At 41.5% G+C, this 12,352-nt stretch overlaps 1 protein-coding gene across 5 annotated transcripts in view; it reads right to left on the bottom strand.

Moving 5' to 3' along the window:
- Positions 1–12,352, bottom strand: part of yeats2 (YEATS domain containing 2) — a 48,102-nt gene that overhangs the window by 13,100 nt on the left and 22,650 nt on the right. For 3 of the 5 annotated variants that reach the window (XM_061920166.1, XM_061920164.1, XM_061920165.1), the window contains 8 exons: positions 9,181–9,360; positions 8,880–9,108; positions 8,645–8,803; positions 5,005–5,129; positions 4,607–4,753; positions 4,334–4,519; positions 1,029–1,410; positions 823–957 (listed from right to left, as the gene is read on the bottom strand). In XM_061920166.1, the coding sequence (XP_061776150.1) occupies positions 823–957; positions 1,029–1,410; positions 4,334–4,519; positions 4,607–4,753; positions 5,005–5,129; positions 8,645–8,803; positions 8,880–9,108; positions 9,181–9,360 (1,543 nt within the window). Of the gene's footprint in view, positions 1–295; positions 624–822; positions 958–1,028; positions 1,411–4,333; positions 4,520–4,606; positions 4,754–5,004; positions 5,130–8,644; positions 8,804–8,879; positions 9,109–9,180; positions 9,361–12,352 lie in introns of those variants that run through there. The other 2 variants (XM_061920167.1, XM_061920168.1) reach the window with 2 other exon arrangements.

The following is a 12,352-nucleotide window of genomic DNA, read 5'->3' on the forward strand; positions in this document are numbered from 1 at the left end:
CGTCTCACAAGACCCTTGGGTGCCGTGAATGTCAATCAAGTGACGAAAGGGACATCTTGGTGAAATATTGATGATAGCTAATTTTTAGGTCTATTTTTTCAATGCCTGACTGGCGGTCAACTGACACACCCTCCAAGCATCGACGAGCAACGTAATGGGCACCCCTGCTGTAGAATTATTTCTTGATGAATAAAGTCTTGAAGAGGCACAATAATGTACACTACTTGGCTGCCACCAACAAAGATGCTGTATGTAGAATATAAACTGAGATGTTCTATTGAACACGCCACAGACATGGAAGAAGGAGCTCAGAACATTCAAAGACAAACGCCAATTACCTAATTACATTAACAATACAGATTGAGAAGTATTTGTTTGACATTACATGCAAATTGCAGGCTCCTCATGACAATTGGAAGTTATGAATATAAGAAAAGGTGGATAAAGAAATGACAGAGCAGAGGGAAGACTGGGAGGGAAGGGAAAAGACCCCTTCTCACCTTGTACCAGAGGCAGGGCAAGGGAGGGGGAGGCGCGGCTAAAACGACTTGGGGAGACTCCCGCTGCTCCAGGGGTAGTTTTGTTGGTGGGTAAAGAATGAGAATAGCAGCCTTTAGACACCACTGTGCACACAACAGGACACACACATGAAGGAAGCCAATACAAGATTGGCACTGAGATGAAAAGTGAAAGAGAGGAAACACATGCCTAATTTCACCCCTCCACATACAAGTTGGAGTCAAGAAACACATTAAGCAATGTTAGCGATTATTTGTGGAGCTAAGGATTTGTTTGACTAATCTGGGACCAGTGCCGGTTTACCTTTGCCAACAGGCATGAGTATGGTTTGCAGCCCACCAGAGGCACTGGCTACGCCGAGCTGCTTGAGCTGGTTCGCTGGGATGGTCAAAACCGTCTGCTGCGAGTTAGAACCTCCAGAGTGGATTTTCAACATGCCTGATACAACACAATTGGGTTTGAGCAATTCAGCATTAGCACGTTTGTGGTGAGCTTCTTTCAGCCTTTACCTGATAGAGCTGCACCAGTCTTTCCTCCAACCGCAGATGCCGGCATGCCGCTAACTAGCGATGCTGCTGTGACCAGTGATGTGCTACCGCTTTTGGGTACGCTGCCCACAGACCCCACGGTTGCACTTGTGACCATGCCTATCACCGGCATGGTGGGGAGGCCTTTGGCGACTGTTACTGCAGCGCCGGGTGAACCGACGACACTTTTGGCAGAAGAGGTAGCGCAGCCTTTGACCAAGGTGGCCGAAGCGGACTTTGACAGGCTGCAGCCGCTTGCTCCTCCTGCAGCGCTGGCACTCTTGGCTGCACTGATCACTGCTGCTTGGTTGGCTGCCACCAAGAGAGAGTGGTGCTGGGAGGCCGACTTTCCACTATCAGCAGGCTATGGGGAAACACAATATGCAGTGTTTAATTAAAAAAAGGCAAACCAATGCAACTTCAACTTAAATAGCTGGCTGTTTACTCATTGCATTCCCTTCCCTCTAATTAGTAGAGAGATGAAAGAATGTGGGGGACACTTTGATACATTTTTAACAATAAAACCAATTCAATGTTCATCAGTATATGCTAAGCTACTTGAAAAAAACATTGCTATTATAGCTTTTATTTTAAAGATATCAAAGAAAAAAGTTGTTAGTGTTACATCTAATATACAGTACAGGCCAAATGTTTGCACACACCTTCTCATTCAATGTTGTTTCTTTATTTTCATGACTATTTACATTGTAGATTGTCACTGAAGGCATCAAAACTATAAATGATCACATGTGGAGTTATATACTTAACAAAAAAGGGAAATTAACTGAAAACATGTTTTATATTATAATTTCTTCAAAATAGCCACCCTTTGCTCTGATTACTGCTTTGCACACTCTTGGCATTCTCTCGATGAGCTTCAAGAGGTAGTCACTTGAAATGGTTTTCACGTCACAGGTGACGTGAAAGTAGGGCTGGGCAATATATCGAATATACTCGATATAATACGGGTTTGTCTCTGTGCAATATAGAAAATGACTACATCGCGATACTCGAGTATGCATTCTCACGCATTTGCTTTTAACTGCGGGCATTATACTACAGGCGTTTCTCAGTCTTTCTTGTCTCTCCTTCTCACTGAGACATAAAACGAGTGCACCATACATACATCATATACTGTCGCGCATGCAACTTGATGTTGCACATGACACGCCCTCGCGGAGCAGAATGGTAGCGACACGGGTAACATTAGCTGTGGTGGTAATACGAGAGAAAGAAGGTGCGAATCTGGTAACAAATGAAGGAAGAATTAATTCCCATGAAAAACAGCAGGGGGTCCATCGTGCGGCGGTGATTTGGCTTCAAGCAGAAATATGTCGAACAGACAACCATAATATGTCAAGTATGAGGCAAAGGGTTTCTACAAAAAGTAGTAGCACTGCTTATGTAGCATCATTTGAAAAGTCACACACTCCAGAATAAGGAGTTTTTGAAACTTCTCATGTCAACATCTCAGCGGGTGCCACACCAACAAAATGCCCAAGCAACCCTTTCCAAATCAACACCGTATGAAAAAACTAGTCAACAACAGAAGGAGATAACGTCTGCAGTAACCTACCCCATAGCGAAGGACATACACTATTTGATTTCCTATTACATAGCTAATTTTTATTGGACAGTTATTGAAATATTTTGTGTGACATTATGCACAAAAGTGCACTTTATCTGTTTTAAACTATTGTAGTGGCGTTCTGTACAAAATGTGCACTTTAATTTAGGGTTGTTATGATGTCTTCTTAGTAACATCACGCACAAAAGTGCACTCATAGATTGTTTTAAAATGTCTCTGACAATCATGCATTGTTTTGGAAATGACATGAATATTTGTGCCACTGCTTAATAACAGTTTAATAAATACAGTTTTGGCAAATTGACTTAGTTGTGATTTCCCTCTGCATAAAAGTTTAAAATGAGCATATATTAATGCAGTGAGAACAAAAATGTTTTAATGTAGACACATATAATCATCACACTGCTGTGATTATATGCATCAAGTGTTCATTGAAGGCTAAGGCAAAATATCGAGATATATATCGTGCATCATGACATGGCCTAAAAATATCGAGATATTAATAAAAGGCCATATCGCCCAGCCTTAGCTTGAAGCTCATCGAGAGAATGCCAAGAGTGTGCAAAGCAGTAATCAGAGCAAATGGTGGCTACTTTGAAGAAACTAGGATATTAAACATGTTTTAAGTTATTTTTTTAGCTTTTTTTGTTCAAGTTAAAGTACCAATGATTGTCACACACAAACTAGGTGTGGTGAAATGTCTCTGCATTTGACCCTTCCACTTGATCACCCCCTGGGAAGGGGAGCAGTGGGCAGCAGCAGTGCCACGCCCGGGAATCATTTATGGTGATTTAACCCGCAATTCCAACCATTGATGCTGAGTGTCAAGCAGGGAGGTAATGGGTCCCATTTTTTTATAGTCTTTGGTATGACTCGGCCGGGGTTTGAACTCCAAACCTACCGATCTCAGGGCGGACACTGTAACCACTAGGTCATTGAGTAGGTAACTCCACATGTGTTCATTCATAGTTTTGATGCCTTCAGTGACAATCTACAATGTAAATATTTATGAAAACAAGAAAACGCATTGAATGAGAAAATGTGTCCAAAATTTTGGCCTGTACTGTACTTCATTAATAATCATTTAATTTAATTTTCAGAACATGTTGACTGTCAATAAAAAAAAAATACCTGCGGGGCAAAAAAATGGTCACACTTTAGACACCCCTGCGCTAGTTAAATGATCCAGAGAGCTGACTGTCCTTCGGTTTGCTTGTGTCCTGTCTCTTGTAATTTGATATGTCAAAAAAACATTTTGCCCACAGATGTGAAGTGATCTTTTTGGGAGTTGTGGTCCCTTTACTTACACATAAAAACTAGTGTGTTAAGTTTTGTATTTGCAGAAGTGTATATACAATTAATACATTTGGTATTTGTGTAAATATGTGCATGCTGTAGGTTAAATAAAATAAATGACTTAAAGGGGAAGTTTTTCTTTTGAAATTCTGACTATTATTCACAATCCTTAGGTTTTCCTTTTTTTAATACATTTTAAATAATAGATAAACGCTAGCAAAAGCTGACAATTGAGGTAAAGGGAATCGCTCTCTTCCATTTGTCAAGGACTCTAAAAATCAACCTAAAACCTCCATTAATATTTTATATACATGCCGTAAGTATATATGTAATAGAGTGACCGGCACATTCATAATAACATGTCATATTGACATATTTGGGTCATTTTAAGTAAGGAACTCGCCTGTTGCTGCTGGTTGGCAGCTGTAGTGGCATTGGCAGAGCTGGCGGTGGAGCTAGCGGCAGTGATGACTCCACCTGTCATTCTCAATGTGGTCATTCCCGGCTTGGATAAGTGCCCGCCCGCTGTCACCGTCTTAACAGAACCGTCCGACAACTTCACTTGTGCAGTCTGGGAGCCGCCCACCACCTGACAAATACAGAAAGAAGAAGGTATGTAATGCTTCACTTCACATTCACCAGTGTGTATAAAAGTTTGTGTCATCTGGCTTTCCACCTGAGCCAAAATAGCCGCCTTCTGCCCCGCTGTAACCCGGATGGCCTGCTGAGGAGAGGTTGCTGGAGATGAGGTAGCATGTGCCGCCACACCAGAGCTTGCCTGCTTCCCCGAGCCCTGTGATGGCTGGCCCACCAAAAAAGTGCCCTAAAAATTAACACGGGATGCAGATTAGACTGATCCTGAATCCTTTAAACAATAAGGTATCAGTAAAAGCAGATCTGAATTATATTTCTACTATCCATCAACTGAATGCAAAGGCAGCAATGGCTTGCTGCTTTAAGAAATGACCAGAACAAGTGAAAGGCAACTACATATTAAATCACATTAAAATAAACTTCCCAACCCATGCCAAGCATGTAGTATTTCTTTAAGGTTTGCATTATGATTCTACCCACCTGCGGGGTCTGTTTAAGGATGTAGGATGTGTAGGAGAGGTTGGAAGGCAAACTGCTGGATGAGGAAGACGAGGGTGTCTGAGAGCTCCCAGCGCTCGCTGACGAGCTGCTCTGAGACTGCTGACCTAAATTAAAACAAACAAGCACACCAAACGCAAATCTGATCAACAATTTTACCCTTTGTCTTCATCAAAACAATCTCATTCATGTGAGTCATTTCAGCTACATTTCAATTCAATATGACAGTCAATGCGTAGAGCGAGGCCTCTAGCCCCGAAAACTTATTTCAGGGGGAAAAACAAAGATGACCCATGAGTGACTCAAGTTATACAAATATGTAACTGCTACTAAATGACTGACTTAATTAATACAACTGCAGGCATGAAGAAACATGTCAGGCAAGGACACTAACCTTGGATACTGAGTGAGTCATGATAATTTGTACAAGAAAGATTCACAACAAGCAGTACAGAAATATTTTTTACATCACAGGAAGAACTTTTCCCAGCATGTTTACTGTAGATTCACTAGACAAGTCATTATGTACAAAACCAGTGAAGTTGGCACAGTGTGTAATTCGTAAATAAAAGCAGAATACAATGATTTGCAAATCCTTTTCAACTTATATTCAACTGAATAGACTAGAAAGACAAGTTATTTAATGTTCCAACTAAGAAACTTGTTTTTTATTGCAAATAATCATTAACTTAGAATTTAAAGGCAGCAACACATTGCAAAAAAGTTGGCACAGGGGCATTTTTTCTATCGTGTTACATGGCCTTTACTTTTAACAACACTCAGTAAACGTTTGGGAACTGAGGAGACACATTTTTGAAACTTTTCAGGTGGAATTATTTCCCATTCTTGTTTGATGTACAGCTTAATGTTCAACTGTCCAGGGTCTCCGTTGTGGTATTTTAGGCTTCATAATGCGCCACACGTTTTCAATGGGAGACAGGTCTGGACTACAGGTAGGCCAGTCTAGTATCTGCACTCTTTTACTATGAAACCACGCTGTTGTAACTTGTGGCTGGGCATTGTCTTGCTGAAATAAGCAGGGGCGTCCATGATAACGTTGCTTGGATGGCAACATATGTTGCTTCACAACCTGTATGTACCTTTTAGCTTTAATGGTGCCTTCACAGATGTGTAAGTTACTCATGCCTTAGGCACTAATACACCCCCATACCATCACAAATGCCGGCTTTTCAACGTTGCACCTACAACAATTCGGATGGTTCTTTTCCTTTTTGGTCCGACGTCCACAGTTTCCAAAAACAATTTGAAATGTGGACTTGTCGGACCACCGAACAGTCTTACACTTTGCATTAGTCCATCTTACATGAGCTTGGGCCCAGCAAAGCCAGCTGCGTTTCTGGGCGTTGTTGATAAGTGGCTTTCGCTTTGCATAGTAGAATTTTAACTCGCACTTAGGGCTAGGCGATATATCGAATATACTCAATATATTGCGGGTTTGTCTCTGTAAGATATAGAAAATTACTATATTGTGATATTCGAGTATACATTCTCACGCAGTTGCTTTCACGGGCAATACATTGCAGGCTCTTCTCGGTCTTTGTTGTCTCTCCTCACAGAGACGTAAAACAAGCGCACCTTCTTACATACGTCATATACTGTCACGTGTGCAACGTCAGATGGTCTCGCAGAGCAGACAGGTAGCGGAAGGGTAACGTTAGCTGTGATGCTAGTTGTAATACGAGAGAAAGAAGGTGTGAATCTGGTAACAAATGAAGGAATAATTATTTCCAAAGAAAAACAGCAGGGAGTCCATCTTCTGGCGGGGTTTTGGTTTCAAGCGGGTAGATGGTGAAGAAGTATGGGGCAAAACCGTTGCTACAAAAAGTATCAGCACTACTAATGTGTAGCATCATTTGAAGAGTCACCCACTAGAGAATGAAGAGTGCTTGAAACTCCGCATGTCAACATCTTTGTTCGGTGCCACACCCACAAAATGCCCAAGCAACCAATTACACATCAACATCATATGAAAAAATAGTCAACAACGAAGGAGATAACGTCCGCAGTAACCTACCACATAGCGAAGGACATACACTATTTGATTTCCTATCATGCAGCTCATTTTTATTTGACAGTTATTGAAATATCTTGTGTGACATCATGCACAAAAGTGCACTTTATCTGTTTTAAACTATTGTAGTGGCGTTCTGTACAAAAAGTGCACTTTAATTTAGTGTTGTTTTTATATGCCATCTAAGTGACATGCACAAAAGTGCACTCATAGCTTGTTTTAAAATGTCTCTGACAATCTTGCACTTTCTGTTTTGAAAATAACATTACATTTTGTGCCACTGTTTAATAACTGTTTAATAAATACAGTTTTGGTAAACTGACTTAGTTGAGGTTTCCCTCTCTGCATGAAAGTTTAAAATTAGCATATATTAATGCAGTATGAACAAGAATATTTTAATGTAGAAACATAGAATCATCATACTGGTGTGATTATATGCATCAAGTGTTCATTGAAGGCTAAGGCAAAATATAGAGACAAATATCGATTATTGTGACATGGCCTAAAAATATTGAGATATTAATGAAAGGCCATGTCGTCTAACCCTACTTGCACTTACAGACAATGGCTTTCTGAAGTGTTCCTGAGCCCATGTGGTGACATCCTTTACACACTGATGTTGCTTTTTGATGCAGTAGTGCCTGAGGAATCAAAGGTCCGTAATATCATCGCTTATGTGCAGTCATTTCTCCAGATTCTCTGAAACTTGTGATGATATTACGGACCATAGATGGTGAAATTCCTAAATTCCTTGTAATAGATGGTTGAGAAATAGTGTTATTAAAATTTTCGACAATTTGCTCAGTTTTTTACACAGTGGTGACCCTCGCCCTATCCTTGTTTGTGAATGACTGAGCATTTCATGGAAGCGGCTTTTATACCCAATCGTGGCACCCACCTGTTCCCAATTAGCCCGTTCACCTGTGGGATTTTCCAAATAAGTGTTTGATGAACATTCCGGCATCAAATTCCAAATGAGCTAATATTTGCAAAAAATAAAGTTTTCCAGTTCGAACGTTAAGGATCTTGTCTTTGCAATCTATTGAATTGAATATAAATGATAAATAAATGGGTTGTACTTGTATAGCGCTTTTCTACCTTCAAGGTACTCAAAGCGCTTTGACACTACTTCCACATTTACCCATTCACACACACATTCAAATACTGACGGAGGGAGCTGCCATGCAAGGCGCTAACCAGCACCCATCAGGAGCAAGGGTGAAGTGTCTTGCTCAGGACACAACGGACGTGACGAGGTTGGTTCTAGGTGGGATTTGAACCAGTGACCCTCGGGTTGCGCACGGCCACTCTCCCACTGCGCCACGGTTAAAAAGGATTTGCAAATCATTGTATTCTGTTTATATTTACGATTTACACATCGTGCCAACTTCACTAGTTTTGGGTTTTGTACATATATTATCATGCGTTCGAATCATGCCTTCTTAAAGATTGAGCAATGCCATGGAGCGTAGCGTTAAAAGACATCTCGGCTATAAAGAATAAAAGCGACACCGAAATGACTCAAGCTATGTGTTCATAGTTTGGTTAGTTAAATTGTTGGATGAATAAATATAAGACAACATGGTTCACCTGCATTGGAGGCTCTGAGGATGGCTCCCTGTGGGATAAGCAGCAGCTTGCCCTTCCCTGAGGGGTTTTTGCTATTGGTGGTCAAGTAGAGCTTGGTGCCCGGTGGCAAATTTGCCAGATTAGCCAGGTTGTTGGCCGGCAGCTGCAGTGTAGCCATCACTGAGTTTGTAAACAATGATTTACACAAACTGAATAAATGGAATGAATCGTTATTGCAATTGTGTCAACTCCTGACCTCCAGTTTTGCCACTCGAACCGCTGCCTGCCTTGACTGCAGCCTGCTGACCGGAGATGCCACTAGCACCACTGACAATGGCTTTGGCCACTCCCTGAGCCAAAACCTGCTTCCCACCCACAACCTTGGAGACAGAGGGGTTGCCTTTGGCAACCAGAATTTGCCCGCTGCTGATGGCCACCTGTTTTACCGCTGACTGTAGCGTCGAACTCACTGGAATGCTTAACATCTAGCAACAGGAAGATATTTTAACAACATAATGATCAACATTTAACACACTTTGGGTACAAAACAAACTGACTTTGCTAGTCGTGGGCCCAGAGGCCCCTACAGCCTGTTTCTGGGCCGACATGGAGATCATGTGACCTCCTTTGACTGAGACAAACGGATGTGCAGCTGGAGCAGCTGGTTGGGTCACTGTTGAAGCCATCTGCTGCTGCTGCTGCATTGAAACGTCTCCTGGCTCCTGCTTAATGATAACCTGTAAACAAACACTTGCAGTGTTTAAAGACATTGCAATATTAAAATATGGTACAAATGTTAGTTTTAATGTTTATAGATTAGCTAAAGTATGATTATGCCTTTTGAACCATATAGGAGAATGTAAAATCCTTCTCCGTTATCTAATAGATAATACTTGTTTATAACTATACTGCACCTTTCTTTGTTAATAGAGTAAATTTAAGTTGTACTTACTTATAATTTATTTGTATTTTATTTTTTAGTTGTCCCATTACATCGCTTTTGTATTGTTGGTATTGTTTAATTTTATTTGTTATTTCTTCCCACCTCAAGTCCAAGCTAGGTGAAGTGATCACCGCTCCAGTGCTGGGTAGAGCACTACCATTAGTTCTAAACCACGCAGAACGTCGCCATCGACTTTGCCCGTGCTTCCATCCAAGACCTGGAGGAGCTTCAACACCCCCCGAGGAAGAGCTAAGCAAAGTCATTAGCTGTGTTTCCATTGCAGTTTTTCGCAAAATAAAAGCGATATTTAAAAAAAAATTCAATAAAGTACATTTGCGACTTGTGTTTCCATTAAAGGATTATTTGCGTCATGAGCCGTAATTCTCATAAAATATCATCCCGCGAGACTCCACTTTGAGGAAAATATTGCAGCCATCGCTGTTGCCGTGATGTCAATAGATGATGAAGACAGCGGGTGATCGCTGAAGGCAACGTCCTTAGAGGGCCCTTGACACTTATTCAGGCATGTGGGTCTCCCTGATGAAGGGACCAGCGAGACGGCCCGATACTGCGGTCTCGGCTCGCTCGCCCCAGCCGACCAATCGAAAGTAAGACCAAGACAACCCGTCTGCCCTAGATGTCCTGGATAGGCACCCCGCCAGTTCGGTGTTGAGGTGCTATGTAAATGCAAAAAAAGTGTTCCATCCTGCTTTTGCGAAAAACGTAAATATCAAAACATCTAAAAACCCATCTCATGAGAACACAAAAATGCTTTAGCGATATTTGTGGTCGACCGACAGGGTGACCACAAATTTTTAATGACGCCTGGAAAAAAACACGAGGCAGTGCAGCATCGACATCGATTCTTGGGAGTGCCTTGCTGCCGACCCTGCATTCTGGCGTTCAACGTTGGGGAGCAGTGACCAGGCATGTGATGAGGCGAGAAATGCCGCCCTTTCGGAAAGAAGGACAGGACGGAAGAGAATGGAGCACCATCCACGACAACCAACATACTTCATCTGAACAAAGTACAAACCCCGTTTCCATATGAGTTGGGAAATTAGTGGCCTAGTGGTTACAGCAGTGGTTCCTAACCTGAGTTCGATCGAACCCAGGTTAACCCTAGGTTTTATTTACACTTATTGTGTAAATAAAAACTTCTCCCTATCAGCATATTATGGATACCCCCAAACAATGTTCCCTCTAATTTTCCATCTGATTTGCAGGTTGTTTGATTGATGGATTGAAACTTTTACTCGCAGATTGCAAAGGAAGATAATACATTATATGAAACAGTACAGTTTACACAGTACATATTCCGTACAATTGACCACTAAATGGTAAAACCCGAATAAGTTTTTCAACTTGTTTAAGTCGGGGTCCATGTTAATCAGTTCATTTTGTGCACCAGTAAAAAAAACATATGACCTTTTCTTAAATTTGAAAAAAAAAAAAACATTTTATTTTTCACTAAAGAAGGGTTCGGGGAATGCGCATATGAAACGGGTGGGTTTCAGTACCTCCAACAAGGTTAAGAACCACTGGGTTAGAGTGTCCGCCCTGAGATCGGTAGGTTGGGAGTTCAAACCCCAGCCCAGTCATACCAAAGAATATAAAAAAATGGTACCCATTGCTTCCCTGCTTGGCACTCAGCATCAAGGGTTGGAATTGGGGGTTAAATCACAGAAAATGATTCCCGGGTGCGGCACCGCTGCTGCCCACTGCTCCCCTCACTTCCCAGGGGATGGGCCAAATGCAGAGGACAAATTTCACCACACCTAGTGTGTGTGTGACAATCATTGGTACTTTACTTTACTTTAAATTGTGTTAGATGTAAATATAAACGGAATACAATGATTTGCAAATCCTTTTCAACCCATATTCAATTGAATGCGCTACAAAGACAAAATATTGGATGTTCAAACTCAAAAACTTTATTTTTTTTTGCAAAAAATAATTAACTTGGAATTTCATGGCTGCAACGCGTGCCAAAGTAGTTGGGAAAGGGCATGTTCACCACTGTGTTACATCATATTTTCTTTTAGAAACACTCAAACGTTTGGGAACTGAGGAAACTAATTGTTGAAGCTTAGAAGGGGAATTATTTACCATTCTTGCTTGATGTACAGCTTAAGTTGTTCAACAAGTTGTCTTATTTTACGCTTCATAATACGCCACAAATTTTTATGGGAGACATGTCTGGACTGCAGGAGGGCCAGGAAAGTACCCGCACTCTTTTACTAGAAGCCACGCTGTTGTAACACGTGGCTTAGCATTGTTTTGCTGAAATAATAAGGCTGCTTGGATGACAACATATGTTGCTCCAAAACCTGTATGGACCATTCAGCATTAATAGTGCCTTCACAGATGTGTAAGTTACCCCTTGCCTTGGCCACTAATGAACCCCCATTCCATCACAGATGCTGGCTTTTGAACTTTGCGCCTATAACAATCAGGACGGTTATTTTCCTCTTTGTTCCAGAGGACACCACGTCTACAGTTTCCAGATATAATTTGAAATGTGGACTCGTCAGACCACAGAACACTTTTCCACTTTGCATCAGTCCATCTGAGATGAGCTTCGGCCCAGCGTAGTTGGCGGCGTTCCTGGGTGTTTTTGATAAATGGCTTTCGCTTTGCATAGTAGAGTTTTAACTTGCACTTACTGTAGTTACTGACAATGGTTTTATGAAGTGTTCCTGAGCCCATGTGATGATATCCTTTACACACCGATGTCGCTTTTTGATGCAGTACCGCCTGAGGGATCAAAGGTACGTAATATCATC

Source organism: Nerophis ophidion, linkage group LG14 (assembly GCF_033978795.1).
Source record: "Nerophis ophidion isolate RoL-2023_Sa linkage group LG14, RoL_Noph_v1.0, whole genome shotgun sequence".
Classification (NCBI taxonomy): Eukaryota; Metazoa; Chordata; class Actinopteri; order Syngnathiformes; family Syngnathidae; genus Nerophis; species Nerophis ophidion.